This window comes from Apodemus sylvaticus, chromosome 15, assembly GCF_947179515.1.
Source record: "Apodemus sylvaticus chromosome 15, mApoSyl1.1, whole genome shotgun sequence".
Lineage (NCBI taxonomy): Eukaryota > Metazoa > Chordata > Mammalia > Rodentia > Muridae > Apodemus > Apodemus sylvaticus.
In genome coordinates this window covers 61,456,302-61,473,648 of record NC_067486.1, presented here as the reverse complement: position 1 = coordinate 61,473,648, position 17,347 = coordinate 61,456,302, and the positions used below count along the sequence as shown (strand labels likewise).

Below are 17,347 nucleotides of genomic sequence, written 5' to 3'. Positions count from 1 at the left end.
GGGGTAAGAAGATAAATAACTCGTTATAAGTTGTTGCTTTTTTATATAGTTCTAAAAAGTGCCCTAAAAATATTTTTAAAAATATGTCACTAAGAAATAAAAACAACAACAACAACAACAACAACAACAGAGTATCAATCCTATGGTGACAAAGGAAGAGATGAAGTAATAGAACAGTAAGAATGAGAGAAACAGAACAGAAAGAGCCAACAGCCTGTGGGAAGTGAGACCCAAATTCTACACATCTTAAACAACTTGCTGACTGGATGCTCGCTGTATTTGTATAATGCGTATAAAAAAAAAAAAAGCAAAATTCAGAGATACCTGTTTGTAGGCTATGCAGTGAAAGGTTCAGCACTCAGCAAGTTTAAACATTTTATACAGGTGAAAGTGTGCCACATTTAATCATCAACTAAGAACTGGTCCGGTTAGAACGGCATTACGAGAAGTTGAGCTCATGGTATACCTTCAGGGTGAAGATTTCAGTTCTAAGGTCATGTGTGCCCAACAGCATCACCACCACCACCACAGGCATACAGAGAAAACAGAACGAGCGCAGAGTCAGGCAATCCCAACCAGGCTGGACGGCTCAAGGGACGCGGGTGAGCTCCTACAGCCGAGGGAATATTTACACCACTTCCTGGGAACTGCAAAAGAAACCTCTTCCCAACTCTGAATAATTCATTCACCATCATTAACCATAGGCTAAGTCATAAAGTCAAGACATTTCAAACACTTGGCATTATCCAGAATGTCCACTAACAAGTGAGGTTAAGTTAGAAACCCAGAGGCAGCCATTAACCCCAATACCTCATAACAATTAATAGGAAAAAAAATCCAGTGTCCAAAAATTGTGAGCTGAAGAAATCGTAATTAAAATTAGAGACTATTTTGAAATTAAAAAAAAATACCACAATTCAAATTTCTGTGATAAAAGCTTTAAATGAATGTATTCCCCCAAAAGGTTTTGGTTTTGTGTAGGAGGGAACACTCAAAAATACAAGTAATATTTAAGTATTATGGACAAAAGACAGACCCTATCCTTTAACACACACACACACACACACACATGCACACAACAACAACAACAACAATTCAAGAACAGCAAACAAACCAAGACAAACAAGGAAACGAACAAACTGAACGAACCTACAACTGCCTGCAGATTCTGGGATTAAGCAAAAGTAGTCAATGAAAATGTGGAATTAATCTTCTAATTTTCAATTTACAGCCAAGAGAAATCATAATCAGAAGGAATCTAGCATTTCTGCAGTGAAGTCGCCTGGTCAAATATGGCCAGGTGACAAAGGAGCAGGGACTGTTTGTGAGAGAAGATTCCTTCCTTGTGTTTATGAGCCCTGTGCCCAACTGACACAGAAACGTGCTTACTGGGCAGCTTCAAAGAAGTGTGGTCAGTGCTTGGGCCTTTGAGCTGAGATAAGACATCAGTCACAAAGGATACGCTAGAACGCATGGTTTGACACTAAGCATGTTACTAGCCAGCAACCCCCCCCCACCCACCACCATTCAACAAAGGACTATAGCCAAACTCAGTCTTCATGCTAGTTTAGACCATTCAGGATTGTTCCCCACACCCGTCCTTTCCTGCCTGGGCCCAGCAGTGTGGCTCCCACAAAGAAGGGTGGCAAGAAGAAGGGACCCTCTGGCATCAATGAGGCGGTGACCCAAGACTTCATCAGCATTCACAAGCCCATTCATGGACTGGGCTTCAGTAAGCATGCCCTGGGCCAAGGGAATAAGGAATGTTTTGTATCACATCCGAGTACGCTTGTCCAGAAAAACGTAATGAGGATGAGGTTTCACCAAACAAGCTCTACACATTGGTAACTTTCACACCTATTACCACATTCAAAAACCTACAGACAACGTGGATGAGAAGTAACCTGCTGAATGTCAAATAAAGTTGCAGAACTGACAAAAAAAAATCATCTAAAGTGCTCTTACACGCTACTTAAAAATGCCATCCTCTGCAAGCAGGCAAGGTAATTAATAGATATTGTAGATATTGACTCAAAGATGACCTTATAATTTAAATGATTAAAACAAGATCTTTAAAGTCAAGACATCTTTGTCCAGGAAAGAAAAATATACCAAAAGAAAAGAGAAATGTAGGAAATGGCAGAAGTGGAAAAGACCAAATAGAACTTACTTCCTCCCTCCTACTCTCTCCAATTTATGGTCTTTAGTGTGTGTGTGCGCGTGCGTGTGTGTGTGCGTGCGTGTGTGTGTGTGTGTGTGTGTGTGTGTGTGTGTTTGTATGTGTGTATATATATATGTGTGTATATATATGTGTGTGTTTGTATGTGTGTATATATATGTGTGTGTATGTATATATATGTATGTATGCTTGTGTGTGTCCGCGCATGTGTGTGTGTTTGTATGTGTGTATATATATGTGTGCGTATATATGTGTGCATGTGTGTATATATATGTATGCATGTGTGTGTGCGTGCGCGTATGTGTGTGTGTTTGTATGTGTATATATATGTGTATGTATATATGTGTGCATGTGTGTATATATATGTATGCATGTGTGTATGTGTGTGTATGTGTGTATGTGTGTGTATATGTGTATGTGTGTGTATGTGTGTATATGTGTGTGTATGTGTATGTGTGTATATGTGTGTATGTGTGTGTATGTGTGTATGTGTGTGTATGTGTGTGTATGTGTGTATGTGTGTATATGTATGTGTGTGTCTGTGTGTATGTGTGTGTATATGTGCATGTGTGTGTATGTGTGTGTGTATGTGTGTGTGTATAATATGTGCATGTGTGTGTATGTGTGTGTGTGTATGTGTGTGTGTGTGTGTGTGTGTATGTGTGTGTGTGTGTATGTGTGCGTGCGTGTACATTCACCCATGAGAACATGAACACTTTGGGTATTTTTGGAGCACACACAGAGGTCAGAGAACAACCCGATTGTCAGTTTTCTCTTTCCACCTTGTTGGAGACAGGGTCTCTTTGTTCTTTTACAGCTGAGGACAGTGGGTTAGCTGGCCATGAGTGTCTGCTGGGAATTCTCTACCTCCCGTACCCCTGTAGGAACACTAGGATTAAAAATACTCCCGCTTCACGTCAGGCTTTTGTGTGGATTTTGATTTCAGGCTCTCTTGCTTGTGCATCAAGTATGTTTACCCAGTGACTCATCTCCTCAGCTCCCACCTCCCAGTAGAAATTTTATTACTAAAAGTTGATTAGTTTTATTACTAAAAATTGATTTTAAAAGATCACTGCTCAAGGGCCAGATACAGTGCTTGCCATGAAGGCACGAGGACCTGAGTTTGGTCACCAGTGCCCTCATGAAAGCTGGGTACCACAGCATGCATGGACTCTCAGTGCTGGGGGGCAGAGACGGGAGGAGCCCTTAGGCCAGGGGATCTTAACCTGCGGGCCATGACACCTTCAGGGGTGGAAAGATACTTTCACATACTTTCTAGGATCATCGGAAAACACAGGTGTTTACATTATGATTTACAACAGTAACAAAATTACAGTTATGAAGTATCAATGAAATAATTTATGGTTGGGGGTCACCATAACACGAGGAACTGTATTTATTGGTCACAGCGTTAGGAAGGCTGAGAACCACTGTCTTAGGCTTGTTGGACATTCAGCCTAGTGCAACTGGCAAACTCCAGGTCCCATCTTGTCTAGAAGGACTAAGATTTCCAGCTCTTGAGAAGTGACATTTAAGCATGACCCTCTGGCTTCCACATGCTTACACATACACCCCCCCACACACCTGTACACATACATGCATGCACATGAGCTACAGAATACAGACTGTGGAGGAGTCTCTGGATTTAAAAATAGAGCCAAGGTATTGCTTTATCGAGAGAGAGAGAGAGAGAGAGAGAGAGAGAGAGAGAGAGAGAGAGAGAGAATGTGGGGAATAAACAGAGCTTCAGGAATTTGTAGGATATCAGAAGGTTTAACAAGGGTAATGTGATTTTCAAAAAAGAAGGAAAATAATATAAACAAACAAACAAATAGAAAAACAAACAATTCCTCATCAAGAGTCCAGGGCAGGAAAATTGCAAAGAAAACTCCCAAAATTTGTGAGAAGACACAGATGTAGAGATTCAAGACTCAGCTTATTCTCCTGAAGTAAATTTCAATGTGTACCCCCATAACCCCTCTGTGAACTAGACAATAAAATGATGGGGTGAAGGCAACTAAAGACAGTCCAACGTGTAAGGGGAACAGAATTGGAGGGACTCTGGGCTTTTCAGAAACCCCCAGAGTCAGAAGCACATTCTTAAAGAGCTGAGGAAAAGCCAAATTCTACGTCCAGCAAAAATGTCTTAACAGAATTAAAGTGAAATAATTTTCTGATGGGAGAAAACTGTAAAGGCCAGCGGTGCTAGATATCACTAGCACTGCGTAGGAGAAAGTTTTCACACTGGAGGAAAGGAGTTCAGAGAGAAACTGGGACCTTCAAATGAATGAAGACCCTTAAAAGCATAAATTACATTAATAAAAGCCATGTATATGCGTATGTAATGTATATACATATACATATTTTCTGCTTAAATATACATACACACATACATATACACATATATATGTCTATCCCAGGGGCCAGATGGGTTGCATGCCTGTCACCAACTTTAGTCTGTAAGAAAGGTCAGCATCAGGCACAAGCTCCGGCTCCAATCCCGTGGTCCTCAACCTTCCTAATGCTGTGACCCTTTAACACAATTCTTTATGTTGTGGAGACTCCCAACCATAAAATTATTCTCCGTGCTATTTCCAACTGTAAGTTTGCTGTTGTTATGAATTGTAAAGCAAATATCGATTTTCTTAAGACCAGTGTATATGAGAGAAAAGGTTGCGACCCACAGGTTGAGAATCCTTGGTCCCATCCTGTTCGATCCCAGAGTTGCTCCTATCGTTTCTGGTACCTAAGAGGAGACTTAAAATGCCTGGAACTATTGAAAAGGGGGTTTTCTGCTTAAATATACAGATACCTCCACAGTGCCACAGAGATAGCAAAGAATCAGGACAACATGACAGTGACATCATCAAAGGAAAACACTGCAGCTTCAAAAACTGACACACCCCCCCCGACACACACACACACACGCACACGCACACGCACACGCACACGCACACGCACACACACACACACACGCACGCACGCACGCACGCACACACACACGCACATGGAGCTATGTAAGAGAAGATGGTGGATTAGGAGATATCAGTCCTCTCCTGCATATGTATGACTCTGAACGGAGCATCTGGCGCCTGGTAGCAGGGAGAAGTGGGCTGTATGGAAAAGCTAAGGAGGGCAGCCGCGAGCTGTGATCCGCGCCCCAGAGGAATGGAGTCAAGGGGAAAGCAACCGGCAAAAGGATGCAGGCAGCAGGGGCAGAAAGGGAGGAGCCAAGGGACAGGGGACCAATCACGCCCCATCCTCTATATTTATCTATTGCCTTCTGTCTGTTATTTCTTATACTGTCATTCCACATGCATTACTCTTCTCTGCCTTCTTCTTTTTCCTTTCCCTGCCTCCCTTCCCCTGAACTACCCAGTTATTTATTTCTCCAGCTTCGACACTGTTTAAACTCTTAGCTCATCCTGATGGTATCTAGTTCTCTCCTAACCTTACTGGACTACAGCTCCCACTCACCCCTTTTATTTATTTATTTATTTATTTATTTTTGTTTGTGTTGCTACAATAAATCATACAATCTCTTTTGAATCCTTTTTATTACTGCTGAGAAAGAGTGAGGTAACTGAAGACAGGTTGAGGAAAGTTCACATTCAACAGCCCCGAAGGAGGAAGAACACATAAGCGAACATGACAAATTTGGTACTTGTTCAAGAGACTCAACTTCAAAATCCACAATGTAAAAAAAAAAAGAGAGATTAAAAAATAAAATAGAATTAAGGTTGTCTGGAGAAGTTGTTCAGTAGTTAAGAGAGTTTGCTGCTTCTCCAGAGGAACTGAATTCAGTTTCCAGCACCCACGTCAGGTGCCTCACAGTTGCCTGCAACTCCATCTTCTTCTGTTACAGACATCCCACACATGCATCTCTCTCTCTCTCTCTCTCTCTCTCTCTCTCTCTCTCTCTCTCTCTCTCTCTCTCACACACACACACACACACACACACACACACACACACAAATAGGGAAAATAGTTGATTCAATAAAATTTCTTCAAATATAGGAAAAGAAATGGACATCTAAGTGTAGAAGTCATTTAAATTATAAATGGGGGTAACCAGACAATTCATTTCTCCACAGTTCATTATAGTTTAAATTCTTAGGATAAAGAACAGAAAAGGACAATTGGAAGTTAGCTGAGTTGAAGGTCAAAGGTACCAAATTCAAAACTTCAAAGGTGAGTTCTTCAAAACTCCAAGGGACCTCTCAGCAGAAGCTCTAAAAACTGAGAAAGCATGGGACGATATATTTCAATCCCTAAGGGGGTAACAGTGGAGGACTTGGGAGTTGAATAAAACGTCGCCCTAGGCAGGAGGGCAATCCACAATTAGAATGGAAGCATTTAAGTCTAGAGAGAAGATTATGCTTTAGAGAACACCCAAAGGGTGGACACCTGCTTAGGTGGTACTAGGGATGGAGGACAGTGAAGGACTCACTAGAGGCAAAGGTGAGAGATGCTTAGAGTCTCAGAGGTCTCGGGGCTGAGACAAGAGAAGAAAATGCTGGAGAATTTTTTTCAGTTGTCCTGTAGGAACTTTTTGTGATATCACAGATTAGGAAGATGAGTGGCGATTATGGGAGATTTAGAAAAGAAATGGAAAAGAAGGAAGAGACACACGCTTACATCAGCTTCCAGAAAGTTCTGTTTGTGGTTTTACTCTGACATCTGAAGCTCAGCAGAGCACGGCCAAATTCATCTTCTCACCTTCCAACCAATCTCCCGGGGGCACAGTTTGTCTTTCAAATGTCCACACTGAAGAACTCAGTTTCCCAGAGACCTACCTCTATGACTGATCTTTCTAGGCACCAAATTCTAAGGCTGTGGGTATCACAGTTATCTTTTCTCCTACATATCATGTAAGCTTTAAGGACAACTTCAAGTGACCCAGAATACATATAATTGGGATCCTCATTGGAGGGCTTGCAATGAAAGAAGTGATTTTTGCAGGTTGTTCTCTGACATCCACACACACTTTATGGTGCATGACACCCAACACCACACACACATACACACATACATACACATACACACACATCCATGTAAAGAAAAGATTAAAGTTGCATTTATGGCAATATTCCCATGTCTTAGCAATTCTGGGTTTGGATATGTGACCACTAGAGAAATAGATGATGTTTATGTGCACCAAGACATCCGGGTATCTGTATGTTCACCGTAGCATCGCTCAGATCTAATAATCTACAGTGGTCACTGATGTCTAACCTAGAATAGCGAATCCACAATTAAAAAGGAATGACAGTATGAGTCCAGTGAGTGGGTCTCATCAGCACACTGCTGATCAAAGAAGCAAGCTCGCAAATAGACAATATATAGGGGATTGCACTCATGTTAAAAAATTTAAAGGACATTAATCTAGAAGTCGCAACGAGTATTTTGTGTAGGAGAAAGGGAAAGGCACTGAGGTCAGTTCTGAGGACCTGGTAACAAATCTCTTGATTTTGAGGGAGGAAAGTTGGTCTGTGGGTCATAAGGATAAGTCCAGAGCCTAGCAATAGAAAAGACTGTCCCCTTGGGCATGCCATACTATCCCGTGGAAGGTTAGAGGTCATCCAGCCCTCCAATGAACAGGAAAGATGACACCATGTTTAGGAAGTAAAACCTAGGAGGGTATTCCCCTAGAGAGACACTTGAATCTGAAAGATAAAGAATGTCCCAAGATGACCTTTGGGATATCATAACGAACTTAAGGGCTATGGCATACAAACTGCACATCATTCTTCTCATTATAACAGAGAGGATTATGGGATGGCTGGCACTTTCTCACAGTAAGTATAGTTATAAAAACTAGGCCAGTCCAAGAAAGGCCCATGCCTCCAGGGAACCTTTCCTTTCCCTTTGTAATTAAAAGCCCCTGGACTGGAAACAAGGCCGTTCCTGAGCCCTGTGTTTGCCCAAGACTGATTGTGCCCTGGGGAGTGTGCTCTGCGTTTGTTTTCAGTCAAGCTACGCCTGTATGCTTTTGCTACCATTTTCTTTGTTCTGTTCCATGCTTTGAGTCACAGAAGATCCCTTAAGACCCATCTTCCAATCAGCAGCAACTTGGTTGGTGATTTCATAGATCCAACCACTGAGCATTACTGTTAGGCTTCACAGTGTTCACCTGTGGAGTTTTCTGTATGCATGATTGAAAAATTCAAAAAATGGGGGGGGGGTTCATCCCTTTGCTACAGTAACCCCCTCATCAATATCATACAGTCATCTCTAAAGGTGAATAAAGAAAATTTGAATTTGATAAATTTTATTTTAAAATTCCAGAGAGTTTATGAGAAGAGAACTTATTTAACATGAGCAATGACAGCTACAAACAATAAACATGTCACTTAAGGGTGAAGTGGTGACAAAATATTTTTTTAAAGAGAAAATAAGATAAATCAAAGTAGTTATTTCCATTCTGCATTAATTATCCTGGAGATCCTGAGCAGTAGACCGCACCAGTCATTATCCCAAGCAAAACAGCAACAGGAACAAACAGAAAATCTGACTGTACATTACAACGCAGTTCTATGAAGGGGATGCATGTAGGGGTTACTTTAAAAAGGGGGTGGGTACCGGGAGTCATAAGGAACAAGGTATCATTTAAAGCTAGAAATAGTAGGAGTAATTTTAGGCCTGAGGGGTATGTATGTGTATGTATGTGTGTGTGTATGTATGCTGAGTGTGATATGAATATGATTGGAATCCAAAAGGTAATAGTCATGCAAAATAAGATAGCTCCTGACAAGACAGACAGATCCAAGTGTATTCATCCGAAGACAATAATACTAAGCCTGAGCATGCTTTTTCTCTTCTACTTTTACTCTAGGTTTCTTATTGATTTAACCCAATGGAGAACCAGGATACGAGCCTGATTTAATGCCCATAGGTCAGTCTCTCTCTGTAGGATGGAGAGGAGGGGAAGAGAGATGAGAAGAATTAAAGAGAAGACATGCAATCTATGGGATGAGACAAGGGCACAAAGAGTTGGGACTGGAAGGGTCAAGAGAGTATTTGCAATCCATGAGCTTGTGTCTGCAGAATCCCTCAATGCTTCATCAAACACATCATTAGAGTCAGGCAAGTTCAGTGAGGCTACTGACTCTAGGAACAGCAAAAATATTGTATTTCTACACACCAGCTAGTTATGTCCTGAACATTTAAAATTTTCTATATATAGTAGCACCAAGACTAACTGCCCATGAATTAAGCCACTAAAAACCACATATAACATGTATGCAAACAGAAAATATATCAAGAGAACTTAAGTTCTAAATGAGCAGCAAACCCTCCTGTTAAAGCTGTTACTTCTTCCCTCAAAAAAAAAAAAAACCCAAAAAACAAACAAATAAACAAACCAACTGAGCCAAAAGCAACCACCAAAAAACTTCCCTCCCGCCGATACAATGGTTCTCAACCTGTGGCTCATGACCCTTTAAGAGTGCATATCAGATGTCCGGCATATCAGATATTGACATTATGATTCAAAACAGTAGCAAAGTTACAGGTATGAAGTAGCAATGAAATAATTTTATGGCTGGGGGTCAACACGACACGAGTAACTGCATTAAAAGGTCTCAGCATTAGGAAGGCTGAAAAGCACTATATTAGTGTGTTCTTATGTGTATATAGAGGCACATCTTTGTGTAACTTCATGAATAATTATTAAAACTCATATGGAGATAGAGGCCCAAGAATATCAAAGATGTGCTTAAAGAAGACTGAAGCAGGCGCAATTTCTCTACTAGGCACTGAGTTATTCCAGCCATGAGAATTGTCTTATTTTGAAACAATTATAAATAAATACTCAGAATGTTTGGAATACAGTGTGCACATTACGGTGATGGTGCTTGGGTGGATGAGGGAAGTGAATCTTTGCCTAATCTCATATTATACACAAAATTTATTAAGGGTTGTGGACATAGATGTGAAAGGTAACAAGCAAACTCTGCTTCATCTCTCTCTCTCTCTCTCTCTCTCTCTCTCTCTCTCTCTCTCTCTCTCTCTCTCACACACACACACACACACACACACCCCATATATACACACACATATACTCGCACATACACGCACACCTGCAAAATAATGTAGGTAGCCATCATCAAATGTGGGTAAAACTTCTAATAGAAGACAGTGGAAGTATTGATCATGAAGAATAACATTGTTACATTTGACACCATACTTAAGAATGTCTCCTCATCAAAGGCTAAGAGCTAGCAGGTGAGACCAGGAGTTGAAGGTTTTACGGAACGCCTGATTAGCCAGATACTCAGGGTTAGAACATATAGAAGCTTGTTGCTAATGAGAAAGACACGAATGGAAAACCAGGCATACGCCTCATAGCTGGGAAAAGGCAGGAGGATACTGGATTTAACCAACAGCCATGGTTAAATACAGTGCCGACGGTGAACACTGGTGAAGCTAGATCTGGTGGGGGTGGGGTGCTAACTGGCTTGCTAGAAAAGGGAAACTATCCACTTGAAGCTAAGCAAGCACGCGCTCTACGATCCAGGGAGTAAAGTACGGAGCCAAGGGGCACGCGCTTCTCAAAGACGTGGATGGGAAGGCACACAGCAAAATTGTTTTGTAATAGCTCCAAATTAGAAATAATCTTGAAAAAAGAATGGATTATCCATAGTTTTTCTACACAATGAATAGCATTCTACACGATGAAAGTGGAAGAACAGCTACACGCAACAGATGGATCCATCCCACAGACATAATTTTGGGCCAAAGAAATAAGGCAAAAATAATACTGGCTATAGATGGTTCAATTCAAAGACAGTTCAGAGAGCTCACAGGTCTACACAAATGTTTCATGACTCTTGTTCAACAGTAAAATTTTAAAGGAATGTGAGCAGATTATTATAAAGGTCAAAATAAGCAATTCCTTTGCAGGGAGTCATGAGGAGAGAGGGTTCTGTGAAGCTGAGGATGGTCTTTTTCAGTTTGAGACAGGGTCTCACTATGTAGCCCCAGCTGGCTTTGAACTCACAGAGACCTGCCCGCCTCCGCCTCCTGAGCACTGACATTATAGATGTGAGCCACCATACCTAGCTTTGTTCTATACTTTAATAAAAACTCTTGGCTGGAAGCTGTGAGTAGGGTTCCTTCAGGATGACCTGGAGCTGTTCATGGTTTGCTTTGTTCAGCTGCCTGCGTATGTGCGGGTTTCCAACAATAAGAAAAGAAGGGTTGCACATTCTCCCAGTCCATACCTGGTCTAGCATGAAACGCAGCGGGTCGTCTGGCATTTCATAGACTAGGTTTTCAGTGATCTGCTGAGAGAAAGCACAACGCACCATAGTTTGGTTTTGAGAGACTTGCTGCTAGCTTCTCACTACCCTAGAAGGTCTCATAAATATTTAAAAGACATCCGCATGTCTCCTAGCATCTTCCTCCCTTCTTCTTCCCTCCCTCCCTCCCTTCCTTCTATTCCATCCATCCTTCCTTTTGTTCCCTCCTTCCTTCTTTCTATCCTTCCTCCTTTAATGATTTATTTAGTCTTATTTTATATGCATTCGTGTTTTGCTTGCATGTATGTCAGTGTGAGGGCGTCAGACCTTGGAGATACAGACAGTTGTGAGCTGCCGTGTGGGTTCTGGAAATTAAACCTGGTCCTCTGCAAGAGCAGTCAGCGCTCGTAACCACTGAGTCATCTCTCTAGTCGCTTACTTTCTTTATTTAGATGAAATCAGGCAAATTAAGATCAAATTTAGAGGGATCAAAATTGAATAAGTAGCAATGCATTTTTTGGTTGTTTCCAAGACCAAGTAGGTGGTAGGAAAGTTTAGAGTGTTGTGAGAACTGTGATATCACTAGATGATCAATCAATAAATTAATTGCTCAAAAAGGAATCAAAGAATGGCCTTTTGAATAGAAATAGAAAACATGGGAGCTTTACATACAACCTTCTGAGATGCTTAGCTCGAAAATGTGATTTAATGTTTAGTTTTAGAATTAAATGTGAAAAGATACATTGGACCATGAGACTGACTTCCATACATTTTGCTGTTACTGAATAATTCAAAATGTTCTAATAAAGCAAATTAAGCTCTCGTTTGCAGGTAATAACAATTAGATAAGTTTCAGGAATAGCATATTCAATAACATATTCAGGTTTACTTTACCTGGGTTACTCAATTCTGTATCCAATATCTATTGGGAAATCTTATTTATTTCATTAATCAACTAATTGTATAGTTCTATAGACCTTATGCATGTGAGGCAAGTGGTCTCAAGTGGTGCTACATCATCAACCCCTTCTTATATATTTTTGTTAAACAATACACATATTTGATAATTTATTTTCTTCAATATCACAATGCATTCACAAGCATTATTTTTACTTAATTTGAAAAATTATAGAATAATCAACATTTTTAACAATTTAAATTTATCATTAGTGTGTGCATGCGTGTGTGCGTGTGTGTGTGTGCGTGTGTGTGTGTGTGTGTGTGTGTGTGTGTGCGTGCCTCAGCACGTGTGCAGGGGTTAGAGGACAGCTTCACAGAGTTAGTTCTCGCCTTCCACCTTTACGAGGGCTTTGGAGCTTGAACTCAGATTATCAGGCTTTTTAATCAAAAGGCAAGCCACGGAGCTACAATGACAGCCCCAAATCCTGCTTTCTTAAATATATTTCCTCCTTCCATTTAGTTCTTTGATTAAAGGCAGAAACCTAGCTGTCCACCCCCCCCCCAAAAAAAAGCATTTTAAGAAGAAAACAGCCAACCATTGGACTGAGCTCAGGGGTCCCTGATGGAGGAGTTGGAGAAGGGACTGAAGGAGCTGAGGGGGTTTGTATCTCCATGGAGAGAGCAACAGGGGTCAAAACCCCCGGAGCCTCTGGGGACTGGACCACCAACCAAAGAATACACATGGAGTGACCCATGGTGCTGGCCATATATGTGACAGAGGATGACCTTGTTGGGCATCAGTGGGAGGAGAGGCCCTTGGGTCTGAGGATGTTCGATGCCCCAGTGTAGGGGAATGCCAGGGTGGGAGCATGGGAATCGGTGGGGGGGTGGGGGAGCACCCTCAGAGAGGCAGGGGAGGGGGTAATAGGATTTCCTCTATTTCCAAAGAGGAGACCTGGAAAAGGGAAACATTAGAAATGTAAATAAAGAAAATATCAAAAAAAAAGAGAGAGAGAGAAGGAAACATCAAAAAACAGGGCTAATGAAATTGATATTTTAAAATCCCAATTTTATATGAGGAGTCTGCGAGCCAAGGAAGCTAAGTGATAATTCTCCAACTCACAAAGATGTGGCCAACTTAGAACTTGAGTGGTGGAGCTGATGGGGTGTGGTATCTGTTCTTCTCTCTATACCAGTAGTCCTCAACCTTCCTAATGCTACAGCCCTTTAACAAAGTTCCTTGTGTTGTGGTGACCCCCAACATACAATTATCTTGGTTTCTACTTCGTAACTGTAATTTTGCTTCTGTTATGAATCGTAATGTGAATATTTGTGTTTGATGTTGGTCTCAGATGACCCCTGTGAAAGAGTCATTGGAGTCCCCCCAAAGGGTCACTGACAACAGGCTGAGAACCAGCAGGTCTATACCCTACTTTGAACCTTCCTAGTTTGCAGGCTTTCATTTGAGGTAAACTCCTCTAACTTTACACAGTCACTCCACACACATACTGTTATAGATGGATCTGTGCATTTCTTGTCAAATAATAGCAATATGAAAAAGAAATGTACCTGGAACAAAGCCCACCACATTAGAGCTGCAATAATCCCTCATAGTTCTGTTCTGCTGAAGAACTACCTTTAAAGAAAGTTCGACTTTAAGTCCTGGAGTCAGTGAGATTTATGAACACAGGGACTAGGTGGAACTTGTAATTCTACCACGTCCTTCTAAGAAGGACATTGCCCTCAGGTGGTCTGAGAATGGTCTCCTTTTGAAGACTTTCGTCTAGGAAGCCCCTTAATTATCTTTTTCACTGATTTTTTTCTTACAAACTTATTTAAAACTAAAACTTTAATTATTGGTCAAATTAATTTCCAATAAGCATCCTCCATGACTTCCAATGCCCTCGAAGGTGTAACCTCATAGTGTCATTGGTGTTTCTCAGTTACTCCTGTTTTTGGGTAAAAAGCAAAACAAAACAAAACAATTCTAGAAAACAACATGAACATAACCTACAACACTAATTTTTGAAATAGATTGTTCTCTGGCCCTGCCCCACCTCTTTCAGCAAATTTCTTCTACCATAACCTACAACCAAGAAGAAAGGTAAAAATTAAGAGCTTTACCTGGAATACCTGAAGAATGTTGTGCTTTTCCATGTAGCAGAGTGCGATCTGATAAGGGTCATCATAGACGATTGGAGGGAATCGTCGTCTGTAACTTTGACTGCCTCTTTGAGAATTTTTTCTTTGCTCAAATTCTGTAGTGACATCCTGAAATTGAAATATTTCCCCCCGAAAGGTTTATTAATTTATTTTTAAATAAATCTAAAAATACTAGCACTTTTTTTTGCTGTTGTTATCAGTTGGATCTAGATTTGATGAAATTTAACACCAAGAATTAAGATTTCATACCATTAAGAAAGATACTGGCTATACCACTTTCATTTTGTGTGTGTGTGTGTGTGTGAGAGAGAGAGAGAGAGAGAGAGAGAGAGAGAGAGAGAGAAACCTTAAGGTGCCAATGGTTACATCAGTGAAGAAAATATCTGCTCAAGTAACCACTGTCTACAGACCCTCAGGGCCGGTCCTTTGACAGACTCAACTGACATCCTTAAGCACTACAAAGCACCTCAAAACTTGGAGGGAGGATATCTTCAGTTTTTCAATTTTAAATACTTTCTCTCACACGGGAGATTTCCAGTTACCTTCAAATACCCTTGTTATGGTAGAAACCCAGGGTGGAAAGTGATTAGTGAATTAGTAGTAGAACCACAATTAGTAGTAGAACCAGAAACATTGGTTTCCTAAATCTTGGTTCATTGATCGTTCCTAAGTGGCATGAGGATAATTAGGAGGCAACACATCTCTTTTGTGTTACACCTTTCCAGAGAACTACAGGTTGCCTGTGTTGGTTATACGGGTTTATTTCTCATCTCTGCTTTAGCATGAATCTTTCTATTGGGTAATCTCATTCTCAACCTCACAGGTCCTATCTTGACTTCCAACCTCCCAACACATCCCTTTTACCTACAGAAATGAATTCTGTGGTTTTAATTTTTTCTGGACTGGAGGAATAGTACACTTTGGTTGTGATGGAGGGAAGCTTTTCGTGCGAGGATTGGGTGTCGGTAGTTAATTCCGTATCATGTGGGTTGTAGGTTGGGAGAGTGGTTGCACTTTCTGTTTCCTCTGTAGTTGAAACCTTGGATCGGAGCTCTGTCTCACTTTCTTCAAATGTGCAAGGCTGCACTCTGTGGTCAGCTTCTCTAGTGTCATGGATATCAGTTAATGATCGGCTCTCAATGTGCGCAAGTGTCTTATAGTATGAGCGGTAGCCAGCCTGTTTTTCTGTATGTCTAACTTGGGTATATTCCTTTTCTATCTCCTGACTAAGCCTCTGTTGGTTACGAGAGTCTTCGGTCCAGTAACCAGCTTGGCTGTTCACTTGTCGTTGACCCTTTCCTGATAAATAGTCAGCATCGTCTGATGAAATCAGGTCATCCTGTTCCGAAGTTTCTTGGCCAGCCTGATCAGAAGCTTTCCTACCAGATGGCAAAGATGCTTGGCCATCTATCTTCCCAAAGGCTCTCCCCTCTGAGAGGCTAGGACGTTGCTGTGAAGTTCTTCTCTCTGATAGTCTGCGCTCCGCCTGCTGTGATGCCTTCCTCTCTGCATGGCCAGGCAATCTTTGTTCTGCCTCTTCAGAAGTTCTCCTGTCAGTCTGTCTGGAACCTGCATTAGCAGCTTGGCCGGATACCTTGTCACCACTTGGCTCAGATGATCCAACACCAGCATGATCAGAACCTTTGTGAAGGGCCTGGCCTGCTCCTTCTGTCTTGGTCTTCTGGTTATCTGAGGTTTGGGCTGTGTTTTCATGGTTCAAGGATTCGTCTGGAGGCTCCTCCATTTTCTGCTGCACCTCTGACTGGCTTTAGTTGCCAGGCACTGTGGGTGGGGCCTGGGCTTGGTTGTCTAGGCAACCTTCCATGACCTTGTGATTCTGTTGGGCTTTGTTCCACCTCTGCTGTGGCAGCCCAAAGTAGGTGGATGAATCTGGTTGATGACTTGGCAGCAATCACTGTCACAAAGGAAGATTACCCATGGACTACTGTAGTGTGAGCAAGAGCTAGGACACTGTCTCCTGACCAGAGGAGAACCCCATACGTGGGCGATCTGGATTCTCCATCCTGGCTTAGCAATGAGGTCTCATGGTTTTCACTGGTGCCTAGAGATGTTCTTCTCTTTGTATTCTCTGTTTCTTTTGTCTTGTTTTCCAGGCAGGCAGGTTTAGTCAGTGAAGGGACTAAACTCTCTCAGGAACCATTCTTTTAACTCCCTCACCAATATGAGGGTCTCATACCTGAGAGGGTAGGCTACTATTGTCATTAAATTCTCACCGCTTTAGGGTCAGACTTTGCCTTGTTACTGTTGTGCTGTGTGGCATGTGAGGCCTTTCTTGCTGAGTTAGATGGATCTATGGTTGAAGTAACAACAGGAAGATTCAGTGAGGACAGGTTCTATAGCCACCCTGTCCAGTGGTCTCACAGCAGAAACAGTTTTAGGGCGAGAAGGCCAAACCGAGGTCCACAAATAGAGAAGTTGCACTTGATAGCAGAAGTCAGTGGCCAGCAGGTTTGAAGATTTGCACCCTTCCTCTGAAGCTAACCTTAAATAATGCACATATGGGGTCAGGCGATCTTTTACCATAAGTTTAATTGCATTTAACAATTAGAGAAGAGATTTAAAGTTTAAAGGCCATTAGTTGGGGTCAATCAGGATCAGAGAGGGAACTTCAGGGACACTGAGATGAAGCCATGTATGAATAAGTGCCTAAAATAGAGTAGTGGCCCCCAAAATTGCTCATTGAATCAAAAGTTATAAATGGTCTGACATATTTATTTAAGAGCCATGTGAAAAAAATGGATGCCATGGTTAGCATAGGTAGGTGACAAACTGTCTTATAACTTGTATCTTCCAAAAGGTCTTAGCCTGTATCTCTGCTTTTCCATTTAAATATAACCGTCAT

At 41.5% G+C, this 17,347-nt stretch overlaps 1 protein-coding gene across 1 annotated transcript in view; it reads right to left on the bottom strand.

The window, feature by feature from the left end:
* Window positions 1-16,228, bottom strand: part of Tex55 (testis expressed 55) — a 37,603-nt gene extending 21,375 nt beyond the window's left edge. Inside the window, exons 1-3 of the mRNA XM_052158135.1 lie at window positions 15,353-16,228; window positions 14,446-14,592; window positions 11,404-11,466 (exon numbers count right to left, since the gene is read on the bottom strand). Coding sequence (XP_052014095.1) covers window positions 11,404-11,466; window positions 14,446-14,592; window positions 15,353-16,228 — 1,086 coding nt within the window. The remainder of the gene's footprint in view (window positions 1-11,403; window positions 11,467-14,445; window positions 14,593-15,352) is intronic.
* Between the last annotated feature and the right edge of the window lie 1,119 nt (window positions 16,229-17,347).